Source organism: Manacus vitellinus, unplaced genomic scaffold, assembly GCF_001715985.3.
Source record: "Manacus vitellinus isolate BGI_N305 unplaced genomic scaffold, ASM171598v3 scaffold_2_pilon, whole genome shotgun sequence".
NCBI lineage: Eukaryota > Metazoa > Chordata > Aves > Passeriformes > Pipridae > Manacus > Manacus vitellinus.
This window is the reverse complement of record NW_021940208.1, coordinates 33,430,042-33,457,818: the sequence shown is the minus strand read 5'-3', so window position 1 is coordinate 33,457,818 and position 27,777 is coordinate 33,430,042. Positions and strand designations below refer to the sequence as shown.

The 27,777-nt window shown below is 37.8% G+C and overlaps 1 protein-coding gene across 1 annotated transcript in view; it reads left to right on the top strand.

The window, feature by feature from the left end:
• FREM2 (FRAS1 related extracellular matrix 2) overlaps positions 1-25,164 on the top strand; it is a 124,297-nt gene extending 99,133 nt beyond the window's left edge. The window contains exons 14-25 of the mRNA XM_029960991.1: positions 57-215; positions 1,097-1,400; positions 1,547-1,678; positions 2,286-2,617; positions 12,057-12,249; positions 14,528-14,632; positions 15,755-15,882; positions 15,977-16,111; positions 20,202-20,328; positions 20,523-20,710; positions 21,599-21,745; positions 23,394-25,164. Of these exons, the coding sequence (XP_029816851.1) occupies positions 57-215; positions 1,097-1,400; positions 1,547-1,678; positions 2,286-2,617; positions 12,057-12,249; positions 14,528-14,632; positions 15,755-15,882; positions 15,977-16,111; positions 20,202-20,328; positions 20,523-20,710; positions 21,599-21,745; positions 23,394-23,906 (2,463 nt within the window). The 3' untranslated portion in view covers positions 23,907-25,164. The remainder of the gene's footprint in view (positions 1-56; positions 216-1,096; positions 1,401-1,546; positions 1,679-2,285; positions 2,618-12,056; positions 12,250-14,527; positions 14,633-15,754; positions 15,883-15,976; positions 16,112-20,201; positions 20,329-20,522; positions 20,711-21,598; positions 21,746-23,393) is intronic.
• The last annotated feature ends 2,613 nt before the right edge of the window (positions 25,165-27,777 follow it).

Below are 27,777 nucleotides of genomic sequence, written 5' to 3'. Positions count from 1 at the left end.
AATCCCCTTGTTTATTTAATTTTCACAGAGAACTGTTTCTGTCTTTTCATTGTCAGACAGCCAAGGCCATTGTTTACATAGAAGAAATGAACAGCATGGCAGACGTCACTTTTCCCTCTGTCCCTCAAGTTGCATCTCTTCTGATATATGATGATATTTCTAGAGCCAAAGACAGAACCAGTCCTGTAGCTGGCTATCCTGTCATCTGTATCACAGTGAGTATCTCTGGGGAAAAAATGGAACAAAATCAGTATATGGATTTTGTGTGGTGGATTTTAGGCACCCAGTATTGATCAATATTGTGATGAGTCACATATGAGTCCAAGCTAGAACTGTCCTCAGAGCTAATCTGATTTGTTTGGATAATGAATCCATATTCAGGAGACAAAAAGCATAGAAAGATGTTTCATTTGTTCATCACTGAGAACAGTTTGATACTCACACTATGTCTGTGTATGACCTTACTATTTCCTGCATTATCTTGCCTTAATTTGCGGAGTTAAAATCACTGGAGATAACAGATGAGACATTGTTTTCAATGAGTACCACAAACTGAAAAATGGGTGCTGTTTACTGAAGGACTGGAGGCTTCTTTGATTGTAATTTTGCAACTGAAAAGTTTACATGAATATGCATATACATTGTGGAACATTTTTATCCATCTGCATCTTCAGTTTGTTTCTCACACATTTCTTATACACAGGAACTTGCTGTGTGTTGAATGGTTCTCTTAAGTCAAAAAAAAAATAAGAAGAAAAAGAAAATTTTGAAATACAAAGGATATTTGCAGAATTAGATCAAAGGAAGAAGTTCAAATTAAAGCAGTATGTGAGAATGTAGTTTGTGCCTTCATAACTATGCCACATTTTCACCTATATATCATAATTTAAAATATTTTATTTCAATAAGCATAATTAGATATGCCTTTTAATCTACCCCAACAGTGCTAAAAGCATTACTGTCAAAATAAGGTGATTTCTTAAGAGGTTCACTGGGATCGTCAGTTCCATGTTGTTGAGTTTTGTGATTCCTGATAACTTAAAATTCCTTTGCCATGAAGCAAAGAAATTGCTAACATATCGGCCTTCTTCTGCAGGCTTGTAATCCTAAATATGAAGACTTTGACAAGACTGGTTCTATATGTGCCAGTGAGAACATCAATAATACTCTGACTCAGTACCGGTGGCTTGTAAGTGCACCCACTGGCCCTGATGGTGTGACCAGCCCCATGAAGGAGGTTGACTTTGATACCTTCTTCACGTCCTCTAAAATGATTACGCTCGACTCCATTTACTTTCAAGCTGGTTCTCGTGTCCAGTGTGCGGCTCGGGCTGTGAATTCAGATGGGAATGAAGGTCTTGAGCTTATGAGCCCTATTGTAACTATCAGCACATCAGAAGGTAAGACTTCATCACCTCATGCAAAATTCACAGGTCTCTTTTGGATCCCAAATTCTGTCCTAACAAAATCTGATTACATGATCAGGCATTTTAACATTACAGTCTCTGGACATAAAAGTAAGGTTGCTTTCTCTTTTTTCCATTAGGTCTTTGTCAACCTCGTATATCAGGAGTAGTTGGAGCAGAACCATTCTCTGCCAAATTGCGCTATACTGGCCCAGAAGATCCTGATTATGCCAACCTCATCAAACTGACCGTCACAATGCCACATATTGATGGTATGCGAAAATTAGCTGTAAAGTTAGAACTCATACAACATGTTGTTATTTGAGCTATTTTATTGGTCGTATTGTTCTAAACAGACAAAATAATAATATGATCTTTTAACATGTGGGAACAGAGAAAAATGTTATGAGTGAACAAGCACAGTTTGCAACAAGGTGGATGAAATACAGTATTGATACATAGTCTCTGATGTGAAGATTTAGTGTTTTCAGATTAATTGGACAATTTACATAAATTAAGCTAGATGTACGCTTTGTGAAACTCCTTTGAAGTGCATAGAAATATACCATTTAATTATTATGTGCTTCTGAAAAAGTCAGATGAAATTTTTATTATTGAAATATTGATATGTTGAATATTATTATGATGTAATTTTAATATGTTTATAAATATTTTATTTGGCTCTGCATAGTATACAGACATAATTATTGTGGATAGCACTCATACACACTTAGCATATCAACTTTCTTTGAATTCTAAAGTGCAATGCAAAATGCAGAAACACTGGATAATATGCTTAATGTTTGACAAAGTTTGGCTAAATTAAGCAGCTCTGAAAACTGACATTTAGTGATAGTGCTATAAATTAATATTTTTTAGGCATGCTACCTGTTATTTCTACAAGAGAACTCTCCAACTTTGAGCTGACACTTAGTCCTGATGGAACTAGAGTTGGAAATCATAAATGCTCCAACCTGTTGGATTACACAGAAGTAAAAACCCATCATGGTTTTTTAACTGATGCTACCAAGAATCCAGATGTGGTTGGAGAGACCATTCCCTATCAATACAGCCCAACAATCAGAGGCTTCAATACCTTGCGCTTTTACCGCAATCTGAATCTGGAAGCCTGTTTATGGGAGTTTGTTAGCTATTATGACATGTCTGAGCTCCTCACAGATTGTGGAGGCACCATTGGGACAGATGGACAGGTATGAAACTATAACTTGATTTTGTACTGTATTCTTAAAGTATTTCCCTTATGAGGCACCCATGCTAGTAGAAATAAGTGGATTTAGAATTAATTTAGTTGAAAAGTGTTCTTTTTTCCTTAAGAAGAAATAGACTTCTCCTCAGGTTGGCTTATTTCTTAAAACTATCAATATCCATTAAATGCTAATAAGCTCTATGTGAAATCCTTGTCCAATTAAAATTAATGAGAATAATTTGGTTTGAATTAAATTTGCTACGATTTTCTCCCAGTACAGTTCTGGAGTATTTTAGGACAAACTAATCCCACTTTCACTGTATAGTGAGCCAATTTAATCTTTTCTTAGAATGAAAGCCTTCTGGCATATTGCTTTTAGCCCATAGATAGTACTGGGCTATTTAGTATTAGTTGTGGTGTATCTTAAAAAACAGTTTTAAAATACTGTGGAGGGACTTCTTGCCAATAACTATGGACTGCAGTGTCCTACCAGCTGCTTGACTCTGCTGATCTTTTGCTCACTGGGTAACAAGACCCATCAATGCAGACAGCACAGTGGTCTCACATTACCCATCAAAAAATTCCTTGGTCAGGAAGCAGAGAAACTGCCATATGGAGTGGCTGAAGAACAGAGCTGTGAAAGTGGTTGGGGAGTTAAAAGAAGGAGATTGGAGAGATCTTCAGGTGTCCTTTGGAAAATGTTTTCTAGAAATCCATAGTAATGTGGAAGATAAACAGTGCAGGATTTCTTCTGGTGCAGTCACAGTGAAATTAATCCCTGGGTCTTCCTTATGTTGTCACTATTATAAGCCTGTCTGATCTCACTCAGGCTCTGGAGTACAAAGTCTGTAACTCTGAAGAGCAGTCCTTAATGTACAGAAAAACCTCTTTGGAGAGTAATCCTACAGGCTTGAAAAAAAACTGGAAATGCAGGATCTCATTTCCGAGAAGTCTGTCCACAGGTCCCTGACTTTCCTGGTGCACTAGGGTTCCTTGTTGAACCACTGTGAAAAGGATGAGGCTGCTTTGAGAAATGACCATAATTTCTCTGCTTGTTTAACATTTTACCAGGGACCCACTTTCTATCAGGCCTCAACAGACCTAAATGCACAAATTCTTATTTTGTTAGTCCCAAATGGCATAAGGCAGATGTGAAAAGTGTGTCGTTGCCCAAAGAAACATATGGGCATTTGCAACAACAAAGCTACTGTACTACTAAAAGCCTAGTTGCCAATGGACATATAGATATCTAATCAGATAAACTGGTTTTTTTGTTGTTTTTGTTATACTTACACACCTGAAGTCCATTTTACTCCATGCATCAGCTCCCTTGCAGGTGATACAGTCAGTTTGCTGGAAAAGAAATTGCACCAGGATCTCTTTAGCCCTTGGTTAACTTGGTTAACATTCTGTCCCTCTTAACTAGAGATTACATACTCTGTAAAGCATAAGACCAGAACAGAATGGAGCTTCTGCCTTTAGATTAAAAGGCCTTGATGGATATGTCATCCCAGTGCTTTGTCATCAGTTCTGGTTCCTTGTCTGTTACAGAGACCAGTTCGAGGTCTCTGCCTTGATGTTGGGAGCTCACTGTTCGTGCATCTGCTTGGGCTTGCCCCTCTGCTGCAAGCAGATCCTCCTACAGGTGCATTCCACTGAAACTATGAACCTGTCAGAGGGAAGGGGAAGGCATCCCAGTGTGGGATGTAAACGTTACACATTCCCACAAGATAAAAATGACAGGAATGTTTGCTGTTCCTAGAATGATTTCATTTCTTCAACTCATCATTCCTTTGGCTATCTCCTTTTACCCATGCAATATGCAACAGTATATTCTTATTTCCCAGACAACACAATCATAAGCACACACAACTTCCAAGCAGCTGTAACTATGCAAACTAGTTCTACTTCAGTGAAAAGGAGGGAAGACTTGGTATGAATCCTTTTTATTTGAAATACTTTTGTGTCCTTTAGGGGGAAGGCTGAATATCTAGTTTAGACAAATGTGTATCTAAATAAAACCTGTTTATGTCTATGTGCATATAAACAGAGGAGAAAATACACACCATTCCAATACTTTAGTAAATTAAAAGAACCCGTATATTCAGTTTAGGGGGACATGCATAAGTGGTAATGTGGCCAAGGAAGAGAGCTGTCCTTTCCTTAGGTTCCAGAAGTATTCTGTACTTTATGTAAGATCTCTCATTTAAAAGCAGAGAGGGGTGTACTTGAGCTGTGAGAGCCATGAAACTGCAGCTGAAGTCACCCTTTAGTGCCTTGTAGGTTATGGCTAAAAGGTTACAGTGTGTTAAGTGAAATATCAAGCTGAATTACTTCTAGCGGTGAAGCATTGCCCCACAGCCAGTATGCACTTCACTGACCTCCCTGTTTTTCCCACCTCCATTTAATTCTTCTCCAGGTTTGGTCTTTATCTTCACATGACCCCTTCCAACTGAGAGGGGAGGCAGTCAGTGCCCTATCTCTGTGGTTGTCACCATTGTTGTTTTTTTCTCCTCCAGTGAACAATTAATAATCCTCCTCTGTGAGAGGAAAGCTGGCAGCTATGGTTTTCACCATTTTTTAGCACACAAAGGAAGTTTAAATCCTATAATACAGACAGAACAGATAAATAACAAAAACATTCTTACCACATCCTCTGCTACCACTGCAAATTTAATGTCTTGAATTTACCAAATACTTTGGCTTGATCTTTAGGCTCAAAATTTTGTTTTTTGACTCTAGTTCTCCAGTACCTGTATGGTCAAAGATAGCCAGGTTGATTCAGAGAGAGAGATTTCACAAAAGGATCTGGCAATATCTTACATGATGTGGACCTTCACTTTATGGAAACTCCTGCTGTGGTAGGGGAAGAAGATGAACTTTAGTGAGCAAGAAGTGAGGTGGGAGACCTGCAGCTGGTGTGGTTCTTCTGGCATAACTCCTAGTGTTTGCTGCAAACTGCAACTGTCTTAGTCAGTTCCCATGAACTCATGAACTGTCATAATACATACAGAGAAGGTCTTAGTTTTCTTTTTTTTTTCCTTTGAGGCCTTTTGATTGTGACCCATTCTCTTTCTCAATTATTCTGTGCATGAGCAAACCTTGTGTGAGTTAGTTGTAGCACTCCTTTCAGTGTACAGCTTGACGGTTTGTTCCTGGGGTCTGCCCACAACTGAAAAATCAGGCACTTATGTATCTAAATATGGATTTAGATGTGCAGCTGAAGGAACTTCTATTTAAAAATAAAGGCCTACTCCTCTTTAAAGTGAGCTAATTAATTTGGATTAGAATTTTGTCCTTGTTAAAGTTAAGGTCAACTTTAATAATTAGCAGTTTTCTTTAAGAGAACCCGCAGTCACAGCCTGAAATTCAGTGTCTGCATTTGGATATATACAGGTCTTAAAAAGGGAAACTCGCCTACTTGAGAGCTGTCTTCCTGTGTACTTTCAAGTAACTAATAAAGGTTAGACTTTACTTCACAGGGACATTGTGTAAGTCAAGTACTACAGGCATCTCACATTCTCAAGATACAGGTTCTGAAACAATGACAGATCTTCATGAAAGGAAGTTAAAAAATGAGACAATGGAAACAAAGCAAGTGACTGTCCTTTAAAAAAGTGTATATTGAAGTGTTGGCCTACACTTATTTGATAGAGTGTGAAGTATCATTTGATTTCATTTCCTACTGTTATACTTCATTTTCTCTTTGCTATAGTCAAGCAGTTTGGCATCTGAAGGCTCCTGTGTGGTTCTGGACAGGTATTTATTTATGGATGTTGCTTTCCCTAGTTCCAGTCCATTGCCAGACTTGGAATAGGGAAGCAAGGAAATTACCATTCCAGCAAATTTTATTAACAACTAGTTAATCAAGTCTTTTACAGAAACAAGAAGGTGAAGAATGTGTATTAAAATACTTGAATGTACAGATTTATACCTCGAAACTACAGTAATTGAGTATAGCTGAGCAGTTTGCTTTTTCTCTTCAAAAACCAGTTATTTCTGGCCCAAAGTGAAAATGTCTGTCGTTCAGTAGGTTCAGTTCATATTTATGCTACACATTACAGCACTGAATGTTTGAAAATCCCATCTGCAAACAGATTAAAATCACTAATGTACTGCTGCAGCTTATACAAGCCAGCTTGCAGAGGGTTTTTGTTACACAGAAACAGTATATTTCCAGCTTTAGTAGTTAGTATTTCTAGTTTTACAGAAGTCATACTTTCAGGAGAAAACTAATCTCTTCTGAAAAATCTCATTAGATCTTATAAAATGTAAATAAACAGAAATGTCTGTTTTCATATTTTTATATTCACTCTAGCCACCACAGTCAAGTATAAGAAAGCCCTACAACTCATATTTCCTTGACATGAAACCTCACTAAGAGCCAAACATTTTTTCTCTAGCTGTAAACATGTGCATTTAGTAAGCTGTGAAGAAAAAGCTACTATAAAGTTAATGCACCAGATGTGTAACAAAGTCAGAGGTTAAATTTTTTCAAGAAACTGGCATTTCAAGGCTCTATTGCATTTTCCTCTCCATTCAGACTTCTTTAAACAATGCTTTGCATTTCACCTGTGACCTACATGGCTGAGTTCCTTGTTGGGGCCAAATCTTAGGTTTACCATATTGACATTCTGTATGCAATTAATTGATAGCATTGTTAAACTTTCGTGGCTCAAATTCACAGACATAGCAAGTAGACACAATAGAAAATGAGATGGCAATTTGGAGGACAAAAATAGAATTTTCATGTAAAGCCTGTTTCATTGAAATATATAGTATAAAACATGGACTTGTGTTATTCCTAATGTCTAATTCTGATTTTATCAGTACAGCCAGTGTACATACACACTCACTGCCAAGTTCTGTCCTCTGGAAATGTAAGCCAGCTAAATAAAGCACACTATAAATGCAGCACAGAGACCAAGCCCCAAACTCTTTACTGAAAATATTTTTTATTGTAAATATTCTCACACACATGAATTTTGAGGTGTGCTACTTGATGATTTGTTATCTACATTTTTCCAAATATTAACTGTAAGCGTCTGTTCCCTGCTTGGAACATTTTTTGTCTTCTGTCTTCTCTGGTTCTCCAGACCTGGCATTGTTACAGAGTTGTAGACACAATTTCCTCAGTTCAGCTGAGGTGTAGCTGTAGTTTGTATTTCTCTCCCGGTATCACAAGGCTAAAATTCACACCCACTTATTATGGTTTAAAATTGATGTTAGTGAATGTAATTTTGTCAATACCACTGGTAAAATCTCCTATATGATGTATGCACATAATGCACCTGTTCTGTCTTCCCACAGCAGTTAAGCTGATCCTACATTTACAGAGCTCTAAGTTACCATTTTGGTCTCATCGGTGTCACATTGAGATATAGTATGAACAACTGGCTGCTTTCAATAGGCTTTGCAGGCAGTGCTGGAAAAGAAAGATAATTCAATGGAAAGAATGTTTTCTCATGTTTGTCTAAACAACGTTATTAAGAGGACTAGAGAAGTAAGAGTCCTCCATCTGTGTAACACATTCCATTGATTCATTTGAGGAGTGGGGGCAAGGAGGTGGCTGCTCACTTTGACACAGTTTTCCTCTGCAGTCAACTTCCTCTGTATTTTATTTTTATTGTATCAAAAGGTTCTTTCATATAGCATATCTTGAGATTTTTCTGCCTATGGAAGAGTAGATTTCCCCTTGTAGAAACAATAGACCCTTAAAAGTTTTCATTTACTGTTAGAAGAGAGAAAATTATTTATTCAGTAATTCTCTGACTATCAGTGTTGTAGGTTTGCCTCCACACCTGCAAATCCATGAGTGCATAAGGAAGGGTTTGTGTGCATAAAAACTCAATGAGCTTTTAACAAGAACTCCTTCCTCTTCCCACATGCCAGGAATCACATGTAAGGGCAGCTATGCTGATGGAAGCACATAGATGTACACAAATAAATTGCAGGCTGGGGCAAACAGCCCTGCTGTCTAGACATCTCTTGCAGATTTTACTAAAAGGAAAGAACCTTTTAAATTCTAGAGTCCTAGAAATGGAGAGAGTTTCAGATTTTCCCGTGAGTAATGGTAACGTACGTCAGAAGAGCAGTGTTTCCAGCAAACTTGCCCCAGAAGGGATCCTACTACTAGGTTTCCACCAGTACAAATGCTGTGAGCTCACTAGCACTAGGGTCCCATTGAATGGAGTCAAGAAAACTCTAAAATGTGTCTTAAAAACCTCATTAAGGGATTTCTTTATGTACAATATTCATGAAGACCTGATGATACCTTGTACTTGAAAATCAAGAAAAGCTTTGAAAGGAGATTTTGTTTGTTTTTTTTAATTGAGGTGGCATAAGATACTCAGCTAGAAGAGCTTTTGTGGATCCCCCTGTCCAGGCTACTTTTAGCTCTACATAATGTTGTTCAAACTCTAGTAGACTTAATCTAAAAACTAACCAGATTTCATGACCTCACTATTCCTGTTGAATGCCACCACACTGAAGGCTAGAAATTCTTCTGATTTCTAGCCTGTATTTGTCATGATCATCTCATACCCGTTTGTTCCCATGTCAGCACCATCTTTCATCATCAGTAGCCCTTCTCCGCTGTTCGTCTCCTGATGTATATAGACAGCATTCTCATTCCCTCTCAGCCTTTGTCGTGCTAGGCTTAACAACCTGACTATTTTAGACTCTTCTCATCAGATAGTTTTGCCATTCTGGTGATTATGCTGATTCCCTTTTGTACGATCTGCAATGCAAATTAGACTTTTTCAAGCATGGATGATCAAAGCTCTTCCAGATAAGCTCTCACTAGTGCTCTGTATAATGACATGCATGCTTCTAATTTCCACCTCATTCCTCAGTTTGTCTTAGGATCATAGCACATGCAGAAGGTAGGAAGATCATAGTTATGCTGTGATCAACTCACATACCAAAATTTTTTTCCCCTCTATTGTTTCTAACAAGTGTCTTTCATTTCTACCAGAAATCTCTGTGACTGGTTTCTATTACCTTATACTTTAAGCTATAAAATTTCATCTCACTACTATTATTCTAGTCCTCAAGGTCATTAAATTCTCACTTTGATATTCCAGTCCTCTACTTTGTCATTTAGCATTGTGTATGCTTCTGTTCAAGAGAATAATGGACATATATTAAATCTTCTTCCATGTGCTTTTGTCTCCTCCTCATAGGCAAACTGAATTTCAGATCTTTGACTTCAGTGTCTAATTGTTACTGTACCTCATGCAGCTGTAGAACAAAACACATAGAGAAAAGCCAACACAGTTTGTCTGGGATGACCTTACAATAGAAACATGTTCGTTATACTGCCACATATATTCAGTTCTTGATACACTTCCAGGAAACGACAAATTTTTGAGGTTATTCTTGAATCAAAGGCAAACCATGAGGCACTCTAGAGCTACATCATAGCTATATTTTTTTATAGAAGTGAGAATACTGTGTTGTTATTTAGAACAACTTAGCAAATCTGTGTCCAAAATAATTACTCAGATACCAGTGCAGGTAGGTATCACAAAGATAAACTTGCTACTAAAGAATAATATTTTTGTCTAACTTCTATTTGTCATCCAATACATATAGAGAAGCAATCCTTTTTGTTGTTGTTGTTCCAAATAGAAGTTCTCGATTGTGTTTATGTAAAGCCAACAAAGAAGCATTAATATAAAATAATCTACAACTGTAGCATCTCAACTCATCTACCAGTTCGTGTTACTGTTTTACTTTTCAGTGGTGCCAGATTCTTTTCAGTGGTGCCCAGTGACAGGACAAAGAGTAATGGCTGTAAAATAAACCATGAAAAGTTCACCTCAACATGAGGAAAAACTTTACGTTGAGAGTGGCAGAGCACTGGAACAAGCTGCCCAGGGAGGTCAGGGAGTCTCCCTCTCTGCAGACATTCAAAACTCCCTTGCACACATTTCTGGGTCACCTGCTCTAGGCGACCCTGCCTTGGCACGGGAGTGGGACTAGATGGTCTCCAGAGATCCCTTCCAACCCTGACAATTCTGTGATTCTGTGTGTTTCCAGACTGTTTACTGTCTAAATGCTAGCACATATTGTGGAATGATACAAACAATGTAAGTTGAAAGGGTTTTGGTAGCATACTGTGTAGATCAAGGAGTGTCACACGTGAAAGCAAGTTGTGGCAACTACAAATATTTACTTTAATGAATTAAGGCTAATTAGTTTAGAGTATTTAGTTAGTGCAAGCAGTAAATTTGTGGTTTCATCATATTACTAAAAGTTTTGTCAGGCATTTTGAAATGTAAAGCAGCTGTGAGGTAATGGACGTTCAACTCCCTGACATGCCACTGGGTGAACCCAGAAACAGTTTGATTTTTACATAGCTTGTAAAATTTGAATGCTGGGAGTTTTTAACAGTGCAAAACACTCTTTAGAAGAATGTAAGGTAATCACTCCAGGGAAATGTTCAGATGTACAAATTTATATATGGAATTTCTATTGGAAGTAAATGAGTATTAACAATATTTGTGCCTTTGAAAAGTTTCCCACTGGGAGATGATCTCAGTGTCTTTCCTTCCATGATTCTTTCTGAGAAAATCCAGAATGGTCTAAAAGGATCTGTATTGCACATTTCTAATCAGAGATATATGAATGAGAAAGTATTTGTAACAAAACATTAATACATAGACTCTTCGGAAAAGTTTGGATCCATGAATCATGTAAGAGCTATCTTAAGAGGTGACAGTTTACTGGCACTATTCTTCTCTTTTTTTGTCAAAATAGATATAAATAATATGTAATTCTTTGATAATTACAGCACTATTGTTTTGTACAATATATGCATAAAGGGTCTATTTTTAAATCCATATCAACTTGCATATTATTTTTAGTTCTTCCAAACAGTGAGAAAATGTGATTTGTCTTTTTGCATGCCATATGTTAGCTACTATCCATGCACAAAGGAAGAAATAGTTGCAAAGATGAGTAAGTACAGTCCAAGGACTCAGTCTTGCAATAATGTCTGAGCAATTTTGGGGTCTTCCAGGAATGCTTCTTAGATAGTAGTAACAGAAGAAGGTAAGCAAAAGATTTGGTTAAAGCACAAGGATAGAGAAAATGAAAAAGGATATATGAAAAATTTCTAAAGCCTTCATTTGTATTTATGTTGTTTATGTATTAAGAAAACCTGAACAAAAATGCTGAGTCAAAATTGAGAGGGTTATGTGTTATAAGGAGTCATTATCAGTTTGAAATACAGAAATGGAATTTAAAGATATGTAAGCTAAGCTGAAAACCTTGAAATGTGGTTTTGCACTTCATCTATAATTTGCAAAAAGAGAGAATTTGATTCAGTCACAATATTTATTTGAAGATCTGTCTTCCCTTTCTCTTGCATTTGGCTTACCTGTGCAATGCTGCCTATCAGGATCACTAACCCTAGTGTATAATTTTTGTTTTTATAGGTTCTCAACTTAGTACAGTCCTATGTCACACTGAGAGTCCCTTTGTACGTCTCTTATGTTTTCCACTCTCCTGTGGGTATAGGAGGCTGGCAGCATTTCGACCTACAGTCAGAGCTTCGGCTGACTTTTGTGTATGACACTGCCATCCTGTGGACGGATGGGATCGGTAGCCCCCCTGAAGCAGAGCTCCAAGGTGAGTGTTGGATTTCCTTGCACAGAACTCATGCTCTGTTACTAACACTATAGTTTACACACAGTAGGATGATTTTTCAATCATTCCAATACTAAAAAAAAAATTAAAAATTACTATTTATTATCATTTGCGAACAATCTATCAGTTCCTAGTGCTCACAGGTCTCTGCTGGAGTGTTTATAAAAACTGTGTAAAGTTGACATCAGTGCTTTTATTGCAAAGAAAGACAATTTTACTATTATATTTGAAGTAAATCTACAAAAATTAAAAAATTATTTCTACTCAGAACCTCAAGGTACATTGTGTAACCATATTCTGTTATCACACAAGATGTTTGCACTTTAGTGAAAAAAAAATTGAAGGTTTTCTGTGATGCCATTTTTCCTGGCTACGAATTGCCAGGTTCAGAAACTTTTGATATTTTGAAAACATTGTGAAACATGCAAAAGAAACAAATATATTATGAGGATAATAACCTGTTCTGCATTTAAAGTAGTAAACTGTGAAACATTCTGTAAATGTGTTAGATACTGTCAATAAATGAGTGTAACTAGTCAACAAATCAAACTATATCATTACAGAATTTATCTTTGTAAAAAGTTAATTTATTTTTTAAAAGTAGAGACATACAGTTGTGTGTGCAAGATTATAATATATAGTTACAACTTTATGCTGTGTTGTTCTGTTTATGAAAATTTACATAGTATTTTCCAGCATTAAGCTTCATGTGTCCCATATGTCTCTCAACCTAAGTTAGAATACAGGCACCAGCTGTAGTTATTTACATGCACCTACACAATTTCAGGACTCCAGGGAACATAAAATCATTTTTTGTTTCTGCAAACTCTGTATATGGATTACAGAATGACAGAAGTCATTGCTGTGCAATTTCTGTTTTTATGTTTAAAGAGCAGGAAATGAGGAGTGGCAAGGGGAATCTACAGTGCCTGAAGAATAAAGCACATCATGCCATGCCTAAAGAATAAGCTGCATGCCAAGAATCATGTGATGCGCTGGTCACCAAATAACAACCAGTTCTAATCCTCTGTCTCAGGAGTTATGTGGGGCATCTATGCCGCCATTTCCTGTATTTGATGCTTTATTTTTTTTATTTCTCTTTTTGAGAAGCTGATGGCCAGATCTTTGGAGATGCTGAACTTTGACAGTTCCCTTTGAAAACAGCTGGGATAAAGTATATGATAAAGAGGGGGGCATCTGAGATTAGACCTCCAGCATATCCCGATCTGATTTGGGTAGTATTTTTTGAGCAGCTATTTTTCTTAGCATGGAGGAGTTAACTAGTTTCTTGTTTACTTCCGTAACTCTAAATTCATATAATTGTTCTACATAAATTCTACTTAATGCTGTGAAGCAGTCAAGGTCTTCTAAAACCATAATTCATACATATATAGAGAGACATATATTTCTAATGTACCAATAAATATGATTGGTACAGGTGATTTTATACAGGTAGTACACATTCACACTGGTGAGTGCATTTGGTTGCCAGCACATTCATGGGGGAACATTCCTCTTTCCTTCTTTTTCCTGGCGAGCAGAATGATAGTACATCACTGGCTCTTTGTAAAGGATCACTGGAGGAAATGCCTGAATTCTGAAGCTTTGCAGAATTCTAGAGAAAAAGGGACTTTGTTGCAAGCTACAGCCGTAAACCGCTTCTGACATGTAAGCAAGACCTTGCAATGTGAAATTAAAAGGCATAAACCTGTGTTTTGGACCAAATTCATGCCAAAAATTGCCAACAATGCAAAGTCTGTCAAAATGAGTTTCACAGATTGAAGCACCCCAACACAAATTGCTGTGGAAGTCACAACCAATTGCTACAACTAAATGCTGGTGGTTCCTGCCTTGGCACAGTAGGCACTGCTAAAGAGTATCTCTGAAGCAGTATTCTTCCTTCTGCAGACTCCCCTGACAGTTGACCATGCCTGTTGCCTGAACACAAGCACAGACTGTGCTGTGTGGATGTTTTCCAGGCTACTGGAGCAGCTCTGTAGGTCCATGGTAACATGTGAAAGCATGACTTCACCGGGAAATTCTATGTGTGCTTTGGAAGCTGTTGTGAAAACTCTAGGCCTCGCTGCTTAAATTCTTGTTTGATAATAATCTTGAGACAACTCAAAAAGTACCAGCAGGACCCCTCCCAAACAGCTGGCATGACAAGAAATGGAAGAGTGGGTCTGGTGTTTCATAGGAGTGTGATTTACTTGTCATCTGCAAGTGGAACAAACCTTGTTAATTGTTGTTTTGCTGCCAGGTTCCCTGTACCCAACCAGCATGCGTATTAGTGAAGAGGGGCGCTTGGTTGTCAACTTCAAGACTGAAGCCCGGTTTCATGGCCTATTTGTTATGTCCCATCCTGGTAAGCGTAACCTACACTTTAGCAGTACTATACAAAGACACCCCTCCCAAATTTTATGCTATTCACTTTTTTCTATTTCTGCTACTGATATCTGACTTTATTTTTGTATAAGGATGTTTTCTCTACTTGAGATTTCTTACTTGACATTGATGACTGTGTTCAGGTTGTCAAACGTTGAAATGTGGATGAATGTGATAGAAAGCAGATCAAGAGTCTGTTTCATGAAAGATGAAGATCTAGGCCATTCTGTCCATTAGAGATCTACAGATTTGTGGTTTTAATCCAGTAGTTATGATTACTGTTTAGTTATTTTGCCCTAGGAACTTACATAGCATTAAAATTTCTTTTCTAACTTGAAACTTTTCTGGGTTATTTAGACCTTTTTCAGAGAGCAAGAAAAGGCATCGTATCACTCAGTTAATATAACATTCTCACTGACATTCAGTTAATTATTGCTGAGGACCTGTTCCTGCAATTTAATCTGTTTAAACCTCATGCCTTTATTCAGAATAATTGCAGGTGTAAGACTCTGTGTATGGACATAAAACTGAGCATGAATGCCAGCCATGGAAAAGATTATCTAACTAAATTAAATCTGCTGAACAACAATGAGAAGGGAAAAAACAATTAAGAAATCTCCTTTAGTTTAACTCAAGGGTTTTTAAACCTATAAAACTCCTTCATAGTGCTTCTACTTTTTCTCAGCTGTCCTCTTTGTATGTTAGGCTTTGCCTATTGGGTGGTGCCAAAAACTTTGCATTGCTAAAAGAAACTATGTTATGTTTCCCCGGGCTGCCATTCCAAGTTTAAAACAGGACAGATAATAGATCTTTGCCTTTCCACTGTCACTGTTTTGCCTGTCTGTTAAATTTAGTATTCATACAGTTCTTGTGCAGTTTCAAAGCAACCCTTGAATAGACACTTGAACAACAATCAAGGAGACCCTACTGAATTGACTGTAAATGGTTCGTTAATTTCAGTTAATAAAACCCAATGCCCTGTAAAGGTATTAATGTCAGCTATGGCATTATGGTTTATGAATTACTGGAAATGTTTTTCAGGCTCTGAGAGTTTGCAATGAAACACTAAAGGTGACAAATCTGTTTCTTGGCATCTTTCTAGCTTCATCTCTAACTTCCATGGTAATGTCAGCTGATCACCCAGGCCTAACATTTAGCCTCAGCCTCATCCGAAGTGAGCCAACCTACAACCAGCCAGTACAGCAGTGGAGCTTTGTCTCAGATTTTGCGGTAAAACCTCAGCCTTCACTATGTCTTCTATTGCCCTAGCCTGTTGGCTAGGATCTGGTGGTACAGCTACCTCTTTATCTCTGTCTGTGTTTAGGTTCGAGACTATTCTGGAACATACACCGTGAAACTGATAGCCTGTACCACTGCTCCACATCAGGAGTACAGCCTGCCAGTGATCTGCAATCCTAGAGAGCCAATCACTTTTGATCTGGATATCCGATTCCAGCAGGTACCATTCCAATGATACCTTTGTTGTGTTTTCTTTTTAGTTTGATTCCCATATTGCCTGTGTTGGTCTTGTAATAATAGCACTGGAAACTGAATTTACTTGCTTATAAACAAAGCATTTCTAAATTGGTGGGACAGCACATACTCTTCTCCTGCTAAATAATCAGTTTTACCCAACTGGGAAAGGCAAATGTAGGAGCATAAATGGACTTTTTCCTCAATGCGTGACCAGTCTTTAATAGTCAATAACAAGGTCACTGACCTTGAGGCTTGGAGGCTAGTTACTGTGATGTGATAGTAACGTTTGGGAATTCTTTTCTTGTCTGTTGGCTTTGGTAGGAATCAATTTTATCAAGTAATTAGGCAAATATAAAACAATTATCAGGTTTTCATCTGACACAAAATCAGAAGTAGGTCTCTGGTATTAGAAGTGTGTCCTCCAGAGGAAGGTCCATTCAGCCCTAAGTTATAACTTCCTTCACTGACTGTAGAAGAAGTGTAGATAATCAACACTGGTAAAGTGCTTAGCTTTAGGACACAAAAGTGGCTGAAACAAATCTGATCCATAGCAATATGGATCATATGGGAATATAAGAGCAGGCAAACAGCATACCTTTCACAAAGCTCAGCTGTAAATGAAATTATATACTTTTCTGTTATTTGGAGCCAATACAGCTAATACTGGAACAGTGTGGCTGTGGTTTCATGCTCATTAATAGTACAGATGTATGCCATTAAATCATCTTACAGTATGAATCTGATCCAGATCAGTCAGGGATTCACAATCACTTTTCTGTTGAATTAGCTAGAGTACACAAGGGAATGTATGCAGTCTTTATGCTTTCATTTGGCAATATGCCAGCTATGGGAGAATAGATGGTTCCTGATAGGGCATTAAGTCCTGGAAAAGCAGAGGGATGATACATGATCTGATGTGAAACCTGCCTTCTCAGAGTTAACCAGCAAAACATTTTGAAAAAGTTTGAATGGAGTGGGTGAGGGGAATTTATAATAGTTCAGCACCTCGGCTTTTGTCTGGCATTTTTAATCTGCTTCTAGGGACTCTAAAGCAATTCATAGCAATGCTAAACCACAACTTGTGTATAGACAATACGATGTTGATATTTCAAAGGAAGTTCAAAAACCTGCAAAAATCATTGCAAAAGGGACAAAGTAGCCTAGGGAGAGACCTAACTCTCACCTGGAAGTAGCCTATGACTAAGAACTTAGAACTATGACTAAGCATTAGAACTGCCTTCGAATAAATAGATACTATAGGGGTCATTATATCAGATAAAGCTTTAATAATACAGTATATGGAAATTTCAGGTACCTCAATTCAAAATAGGCATAAGGTACAAAGTTGCAACAGTGTCATAGACTGTGGCCAGTTAATTCTTCGTCACCAAGAATTTTCAAACCAAGACCGTCTCTTTTTCTTGAGATACTCATAGTAAAAGAGGTTCAGGAAATTCTGTGGTCCATGATATTGTTCCATATGATCATAGATTGAAACACTATGTGGACTTAAAGCAGGTCCCAAAAAACCAGCAATTGGTAGCAGAACAATAGTACAAATTCAGTAGGCAGTATCTACCCTCTTAAAGAGGGTAGGTTTAGTCTGGATATAAAGAGGACACTTTTTATAATAAGGGTGATGAGACACTGGCACAGATTCCCAGGGAAGTTGTGAAATGCCACATCCCTGGAAGTGTTTAAGGTCAGGTTGGATGGTGCTCTGAGCAACCTGGTCTAGTGGAAGACGTCCATGTCCATTGCCGAGAGGTTGGGTGAGATAATCTTTAAATGCGCCCTCCAACCCAAACCACTCTGTGACTCTCTGAAATCAGCGAGTATAGGTGTTATAACTGGACCAAAATTAATTTGACTGTAAAGTCTAGTGATAAAATGATGGAGCGGGACAGGAGTTGTATCCCCCAATTCTTTGTCTAGTGCTTCAGCTCCTGTACTGAATTACTTTCTTGGGATTTTTAATATTAGGGTTTTAATTTCCTTGGAAACTTTTTGTTCTAATTTCCTTCACAATTTTTTTCACTGTTCACGAGTGAGGAACCATTTTTAGATTCAAACATCAAGATGACAATGTATTTAGTGTTTTATCTCTGGAGTTTCAACATTTCCTTCTTTAACATATATCATCTGCACATCTCCTTTTTCCTCTCTCCATGGTCCCTGAGGAATGAAGCAGGTATCCTGAAGCACTAGTGAGGGTTGTATTACTATTGTCTCACTCTGTCTCACTTCCTGAAGATTAACAGTATTCAACCTCCAGGCTTTGCTTTATCCCTTTCAGCATCTCCATTTTTAGATGTATATGACTATTTCCTGACAGACACACTTCCATAATCAGGATACTTGCTTCTCTGGGATGGACCAATCTTAAGAGTTCTCTGCTTCTTGAGGTGGCAACTATCACATGGGCTTTAATCCCATGGAGGTGGGATTGTTTACCATGAGTGATCTGCATTGTCTCCAGATCATCCATATGCAGAGCTGATGGACATGGCAAATAGGAAGAGTATATTGACAGTTACTCTTCTCACCCAGCAGATCCTCACAGATTATTTTTTTAGGAAGTCTTGCTTAAAACATCTCAAATACCCATGACAATAATTACACTTAAATTACTATCATAAATAACAGCTATGTGTTGGCTCCTGGCAGCCCTGAGACTTACATGTAAAACTGAAATAAAAATAGTAATTTAAAATAGAATGCCTAAGAGGTGTATTCATAGCGATACACACAGTATTCACCCAGGCCATTGCTTTCACTGTTCTTGTAAACTGTGTGCCTGAAATCCAGTCCTTTAGGTGAATACATCCTTCTTGTTTCTTATTCAGTGGACATTTGCGCTGCTCAGGAAGAGCTTGATGAGGCCATGGTTGTTGTTTCTCTTTTAAAAGCAGCTGGAAACCAGTTGTGCCTGTCAAGTATTTGAAGCTATGGGACTGCAACACAATAGCCTGAATCCCAGGCATTTAGAAGGAAGCATTCCAAGAGAATGGAAATTATTTTTTTAATCGTTATTTCTGTGAAAAGGCTATGGTGGTAGGGTTACTCTTTCTGAAGAGTAACAGTGCATTTATAAAAATGTTTCAGCTATACATTTTTCTTGCTAAATCCCATTTCTTTGATAGTTTTGATACTATACTGTGAAATGGACCCTTGTCCATGGGCCAGAAAGAATGTTTTCTTTTTTGTTTTCCTTCCTTCCTTTCCACACGCTTATACATATATGTACATAAATATGCATATATATGTTATCATTTTTTTATTAGTTTAGTGACCTCTATTTATTTTCTTTTTTTTTTAATGTGTATGTCTTCCACATTGTTTATTTAGGTACACACATCTTTTTAATCTTTAGCTTCCCCCCCAGTTCTTCTGTTCATTGTATTTATTTCTCTTTTATTATGTCCCTTTATAGTTTGCCTTCTGTCTTCCATTATATGGTCCCATGAGAACCTGCTTCTGATAGTACTGACTTATTTTATTCTTGTAATCAAGGAATAACCATAGATAACTGTGTCAAATATATAAAGATAAATGCTAGCATAAAAAGGTGTTCAAACAGTTTGGTGCATTTTCACATGCGCCATCTGATATCCTGCAGCACATCAGAAGAACTGATGCTTGCAAATAAATCCTCAGCAATGTGTACTTTAAATAATTGGCAGAGGATCAGAGCAGAGGTGAGACTTGAGTGTAAGAATGAAAATGGGATAGAGAAAACAGGCTCTCATGAGTCAGAGGGAGAGAAGTTTTTGAGGGAAATCTTTTCCTCATATTATCCCCACATAAGTTGCCCTGTGGACCTTCTTACCTGGGATTAGGAAAAATGTGGTGGAAAGAAACTAACCTAGAATACTATCAAATATCACAAATGCAGATAATCCAAAGGTTGCATGTAAAATGAACTATGTCTAGTACAAAGAAATCTTTTTTGTTAAACTGTATTTTTGCATGTAGATGTAAGGAGCTGATAAGTAATGTATGGGAGGTCATGCTTATGTTTTAAGAGTCATTAAAGAATACTTGTTAAACAGCCTTATGCTTTTGTGTTTTAGGTCAGTGACCCAGTGGCTGCTGAGTTCAGCTTGAATACCCAGATGTTCCTCCTCTCCAAAAAGACACTGTGGCTATCTGATGGCTCAATGGGCTTTGGGCAAGAAAGCGATGTTGCTTTCTCAGAAGGTATAATTGTGCACAGATCATGCACATTTAATTTGAATTCCTCACTATCAGGATCCTATTTCAGTCAAAACAAGATAGGAATAAGGTTTTGGGCTCATTGCACTAAGGTTCTTGACTAGGCTTATCAACTTAGCCTCGGAACTGGGCTATGTGTTCCAGTCTAATACAATGTGAACTCTATGCACTGTTTACAGGTGATATCATATATGGTCGGGTGATGGTGGATCCAGTGCAGAATTTGGGTGATTCCTTCTACTGTAGCATCGAGAAGGTTTTCCTGTGCACAGGAGCTGATGGATATGTACCCAAATATAATCCATCCAACACTGAATATGGGTGCCTTGCTGATTCACCATCCCTTTTGTACAGATTTAAGATTGTGGTAAGTGTTCTAATTCTGGGAGGGTGCACATATATATTTTAAAGTTTTTTCTAACTTCTCTTTTATCCAGAAACCAACCGTTCTTTAAAATGTTCTTGATGGCACCAAATTTTCAACTCAGCCTCCAGGCTAACATGAACTGATGGAGGCAATATCTTGCCTTTCACCCTCCTGGTTCTATTCTTAATCTTTCTGGGGACTGCCTTCAATAAGAGTTTGACCTAACTTAGAATCCCAAGATAGGCTTCTTTTCTGTGGTGTCTATATCCATTGACTATAGAGAGAGCCTTAGGAGACACGCAAGTTAAGGATTGGAATCTGTTTCCTATTTAGCCACCCAAAATGTAATGTATAGTGTAAAGTTAGTCATCTAGGTCACCTCTGTAATTCATAGGAAAAGAGAGATGGCTTAGAATATCTGAGATAATTTCCCTTCTGAAAATAACTATAGAATAAGCTAGGTAACTACAAACCTGATGCCCAACTTTTAGAGTTAACTTTAATTAAGATTATTATATAATTAGCTAAAAAAATTTATGTGAATGTCTGTTAATGAAATGAAATGTAGCTTCTTTAGGGTGGGAAATAGACTTCTTACTTTCATTTCAGACCATTTTTATGTATCTTTTTTATTTAAGAAATGTAACTATGATTGTTCTCTAGTGTTTCTCCCTTGTATTCCAGAAAAAAAATATCTTCGGGCAAGAGATTAAATAGAATTTAGTATAATTCAGATGTGACTACGACTATTTCTCATGTCTATTCTCTTGGTATTTCACTAGATTGCATAAAATAGCATGTGTAAATTACACAATTTATACATTGCATGTAAATATCTTCCTAGAAGAAATAAATTCGTGGTTTACAAACTATTTTTCCTCCACACAGGACAAGGCTCAACCAGAGACACAAGCCACAAGCTTTGGAAATGTGCTTTTTAATGCAAAACTTGCAATAGATGATCCTGAAGCAATTCCGTTAGTTAAACAGCCAGGCTCTGATGGATTTAAAGTAGACTCAACTCCTCTATTTCAGGTATGATTTCTATTACCTTATTAGTACTGAACCAAGAAAGAAACACTTGCACAAGTGCTGTTGTTAACTGAAAGTCATACTGAAGTTAACAGAAAGATTTATTCTGATTCCAGTGACAGTCAAATACGATTATAATTGCTTAAAAATTACTAGATATAAATTTGGAGCACTTATTAAAACATTTTTGTGGGATACTCTGCTTTTCTCTTGTTTAATTCCACAAACTAATCAGAAATTTACAGATTGTTCTTAAGCATTTCTCCTAAGAACTTAATAAGTTTCTTGTTACACAGGAATGTTTTATTGTTTCCCATCTCACTTCTCAAAGTCAAAATTAAAGAATCATAACTTTTATAGTGAATTTCATCAAAAGCTAGTTGATACTCAGAATTTTCTGTAAAATTCTTTCCTTGCAAACTCACACAGTGTGAAGCAGTGGAAAGCCTAAAAATTGATAACTAAAGGGTGCAACTACTTCTAAATTATATATAATCCTTCAACTGTGTGCATTCATCCTTTTCATCTATATAACCCATCCAAGAGTTGTCTCTTCACTATTTGTCTCTTTAGTATTTGCAAAACTACATGCAAAACTCAAGTGTATAAATGAGTAGAAAAAGTATGGAGGAGACTTTGATCCTAATCCTACCAACTTCAGTATTAAAGGTCCCATTGTAAGTAATGGAATATTTAAGAAAACAGCCTACTTATCAATATAAAAAGGGTTTCAAAATCTACCTCCAGGAAAATGAAACCTCATCTTTTTTATGTGAAGAATCCGTAATGCAGTGATTTTTCATCATCATTGTCAAAAGAATGAGAACATGAAGAAACAATAGTATATCCTGAAAAAGACTTGGAAAAAGTAGAGTAAAATAAAAAATGTGTTATTTCTCACAATAACAAAACTTGACTGCAGCCGTTTACATTATCAGTCAGTAGCTTCAAGACAGTATTCAGACAAGCCTACTGGATCTTGTGGGGGACAAATTTATTATGTATCCAGGAAAGACAAGAGAAATTCAAAGGAGATGGTATTATCTCACACAGACTGCAGGGACTCACACAGTCACAGAATGGATGAAGTTATCAGGAGCCTGTGGAAATTGTCTGTTCCAACTCCCTGCTCAAAGCAGCATCACCTAGAGCAGGTTGCCGAGGACCGTGTCTGGTTGTGTTTTGAATATTTCCAACAAAGGAGACTCCAAGGCTCCCTGTTCCAATATTCAACCATACAGTAAAATATTGTTTTCTTACGGTGAGATGGAATTAGAGCCAGGGCCTGATCCACTGGCAGGTAGGGCCTGGAAGGTCCTTCTCTGTGGCCTGTCCACAGCTAAAGGTACTTTCTATGGCCTTTGACACTAATGGTACAGAAAAAATGCCAAGGCCATAGCTGTCTTCATCTGCATCTGATAGCCATAGAGTCTGGCTGCAGAGAGGAATGTAGACTAACCCCTCTTAAAATTTTGGCAGAAAACCTGACTTCTCTGGTGTACATTGGCACGTAGTGGGGTGTTATCTGTGCATGATTTTGAAATTGCTTGTCCGAGCAACCAGTTCAGAACAGAGATTGATTTCCCCTGCATATAGTGCTGTCCAAATTGTGTGTGTGTGTGTTTAAACACAAAAAAATGTTTCTTCCTAGGTGTCTTTGGGTAGGGAGTGGTACGTTCATACGATCTACACTGTCCGTTCCAAAGAGAATGCTAACCGTGGAATAGGCAAAAGGAGCGTGGAGCACCAGTACCACTTGCTCTTTAGTGGTGGGAGCCCAGGAACATCTACACAGAGACGACAGAAGAGGGGAGTTGAGCAGGACCCAGAACTTGCAAAAGACATTGGAATGGAAAACAGCCGAGGAACAAACATACAGCACATAGCACTAGATCGCACTGGCAAGAAACAGATCTCTCAAAGGGAGGTTGCAGTCAATGGTGTTCTCCCCCGAGAACTGAATAACCAAAGTACAGGAATCAGCATGGTCACAATCATTGGTGGAGCTGCTGCCATTTTCCTTGCCATTTGCTTAATTGCAATTATCATTTTGCTGCTAAAATGGAAACAAAATTCTGAGAAGAAAGAAGCCACAAACGAGGCAGGCAGCAATGAACCAATGATGCTACCACATAATTACAACAGCGACAGCTCAGAGGTTTGATTCCAAGACCACAAGATTCAAGCCACAGTCTCCAGAGTGCCTCAAAAAAAACCTTGAACTGCACAATTTTAGAAGCAGATAATGGTGACTCATTAGGAATAAAGAGTTCATATGCTTCTAGGTGTACTTGAAATTTGTTATCTTGAACTCTTTTTGCCATTATCAACAATAGTAGGAGCCGTACTGAATCTCCCACTTTGCACAAAAGGAAATGCTGACATCCCTATACCATGCACTGATTTCAAGCAGCAATTCAAGGGACTGCATTGTAAGGGAGAGTTATTGTTTTTGTACTTTCTGACATTTCAAAAAAATAAAAGAAACTATACAAAGGTGCTATATATCCTGTCTGCAATAAGAGAGGAGGTCTGTTTCTTCAGAAACACAATACTTGAGAGAAGGAATCCTTACACTCTTCTGTTAAATTTTGTACTGTTTCTCCCAAAGAACTCAATGTCTACAATTAGTTTGAAAGGTAATGAAATGCCTTAGGTATAAATCCTCCCTCCTATAGGCTTTTGACTTCACTTAAGCTATACCAGTGATTTTTTAAATTTTTTTTCTACTTATATGTAACTGAACTTTTTCAAAAAACAACTAGTTTATACAGCATAGCATTGTAAACAGTTGCATACCACAGCATGCAGTACATACTGTTTTCTGCAAATTCCTATTTGTCTATTTAATCTGAGAATTTTTTCCCCCTTATTTATGTTTATATAAAGCCAAAGAATGCAATAAAATCCAGAAAGAATTTTGGTTTTCAGTGAAACTGGATGCTTATATTCTCTTAAGTTTATAATGGAACATGGAAGTGTTTTAAGGTAATTGTATTTCTTAGTGCATGTCCACTGTTGAGAAATGCAAGCATTAGTATTTCAGTACTTAGAGAAGATGATAGATAGATTCAAAATGCAGAGGACAAGGTTCTGCCTGAACTGAGCCTAGGAATCTTGGTACTGAATCCAGCATGTAATTGTTAGTTGCCACATTAAATGGCAAAAAGTGAAGAAAAAGTTAGCATTTGATTGAATCAAGTAGTATTTATTGCTGTAAACCCAGCACATTTTGACAAGCATGCTGGATCATTGTTGTGCATTTTCTAATGAATGACTACTTTTGCAAGAGTAGCTCTAATTTTCTCTCAGCTTTCTTGAATTAGGTAGCATGGCAAGTTTGGATCAGCAGTGTCCCATATCAGTTTTTATCCAGACAGGACCTGTTCTGTCCTGAAGATGTTTTTATTCAGATGGGACCTGTTCTGTCCCTATCAAATGCTTGGCTATGAAAGCAATGTAACCTTCAGGAAATTGTCTCATTTTTCACATTAATGTTTTATATAAGTCCTTTCAAGTCATAGAAACATAGAATGACCTGGGTTGGCATGGACCTTAAAATCATCTAGTTCCAACCCCCCTGCCATGGGCAGAGACACCTTTTACTAGACCAGCTTGCTCAAAGCCTTGAACACTTCCAGCGATGAGGCATCCTGAACTTCTCTGGGCAACCTGTGCTAGTGTCTCACCACCCTCACAGTAAATTTCTTCCTAATATGTAAACCTATCCTCTTTCAGTTTGAAGTCATTACTCCTTGTGCTATTGCTACATTCCCTTGTATAAAGTCCCTCCCCAGCTTTCTTGTAGGCCCCATTCAGGAACTAGAAGGCTGTTTTCAGGTCTCCCCAAAGCCATCTCTTCTCCAGGCTGAACAATCACAACTCTCTGAGCCTGTCGTCATAGGAGAGGTGTTCCAGCCCTGTGATCATCTTCATGGCCATCCTCTGGACTCACTCCAACAGGTCCACTTATGTTGGAGGCCCCAGAGCTGGACACAGTACTTTAGGTGGGACCTCACAAGAGTGGAGTAAAGCAGAAGAATCACCTCCCTTGACCTGCTGGCCACACTTCTTATGATGCAGCCCAGGATAGGGCTGGCTTTCTGGGCTACAAGTGCACATTGCCAGCTTGTGTTCAGCTTCTCATTCACCAGCACCCTCAAGTCTTTCTCCTCAGGGCTGCTCTTAATTCATTCTCCACCCAGCCTGTCTCTGTGCTTGGAATTGCCCTGATTCAGGTGCAGGACCTTGCACTTGGCCTTCTTGAACTTCATGAGGTTCACACAGGCCCACCTCTCAAGCCTGTCAAGGTCCCTCAGGGTGCCATCCCTTCCCTCCAGCATGTCTACGACACCACACAGCTTGGTGTTGTCGGCAAACTTGCTGAAGTTGCGCTTGATCCCACTGTCCTCGTCACCAACAAAGATGTTAAACTGCAGTGGAGTCAGTGCAGTTGCCAATGTATTTCTCAATGGAGTTAAACTATATAAACTATATAAACTCTAAAGTACAATGTTGAAACTTTACCTGTTCCCTTCCACCATCTTGTGGAACTAGAAACTATCTTCAGCTGCAATACCCTTGGCATTTGGTATTCCAGGGATCATGCTGCAGGGATCTGAGTTAGCTGAGCAGGATTCAACTTGAAAGCAGCCTGGCTGTAACCACACAATGCTGCCTCTGAACTAGAAAAAAAATCCATCCAAAACACTTCCTGACCTGGCTGTGGTGCTCAGTCAGCACAGATAAACCTGACCTAGTAATACTGCACAATTGCCCTCTGAGCCATAAAGACTCAGAAATGTGGAGGTCTGCTAGCCTAGGAATATCTGTACTATGATTCAGTGTGAATATGTCCACAGAGAGACTCATTATATTGTTATGACTTCGCTCATTTAATGGGAGTTCATCAGTTTTTCGCAAAATGAATCAGGTCAAAATCTTTCCTACCTTTTCTAGGTTTTCTAAAGACAGTGATTAGAGAGCTTAATTGAAGGATGTTTGCAGCAACCCAAGGGTCAAACTCTGTTACTAAACTCTAGCAGTCATCCTTTATTTTAACTAATCTGAGTTCTAGCCTGAAAGAATTATCTGTAAGCCATGCCCAGTGCTTTAGACCTTTTCCCTAGTCACCTGACATCAATTTGCTCTTTTAATGTTCCCGGTTTTGTGATCCATGTATTATGTGTGCTAGATTGATCAAAGACTTAACCCACAGATACTTTTTGTATTTAGTAAGTTCACCATTAAGTTGCAAATGTAACCTCAAATTTGCCTTTGTGAAATCACTATGTGAAAAGCAGAATTTCCCTCCTAGAACCTGCACGTTTGGATAACAGCAGTCAATGATTCTACAGTAAAATGGGACACATGTAAATAATAGAACATTTTAATATTTATGAAATGCCTGTTTTGTATAAGCAGAGATCTTTTTTTAAAAAATATATATAAAATACAGAAATTAGTTGTTTATCAATAGAGCTATTTTTCTGCTTTTGAATTTTTCCAGGCTGAAATATCACTAAAGTTCCTTGCAGGCAAAATCTTTTCTAATTATTATTTTTTTAATAAAGTCACATCAAAACCCATGTGTTCTACAAGCCAAATATTTAGCCTGGTAAACAACTTGATCACTGCTTTGAATGGCATCTGATTACAACTTTGTAAAATATTTAGATTGATGGGGATTACCAGTCTAATGTTTTTCTAACAATATATAAAATAATAGTGCAGACTGGTGATAACAAAGAAATGGACACAGTAAGCACAGAAAAGCTGGACAAGCATGAGTGAGATTCATAAGTCAGATATTAAAGTCCTCTTCCTGGGAAAAAAATCCCAATGTTTTTGGTAAAGCAGGCCAGATTTGTCCCATTCTTAAGAAACTGGATTTCTTACAATTCAGTGAACTATAAATACCTCTGTAACAGCATGCTGATTTTTTTTATTATGGCTTCAAGGTTTTAGATTTCAGCAACGTGTTTTGAAAGCTTATTAACATTTTCCCTTCTACTTAACAAGTGGCCTTGTTTATA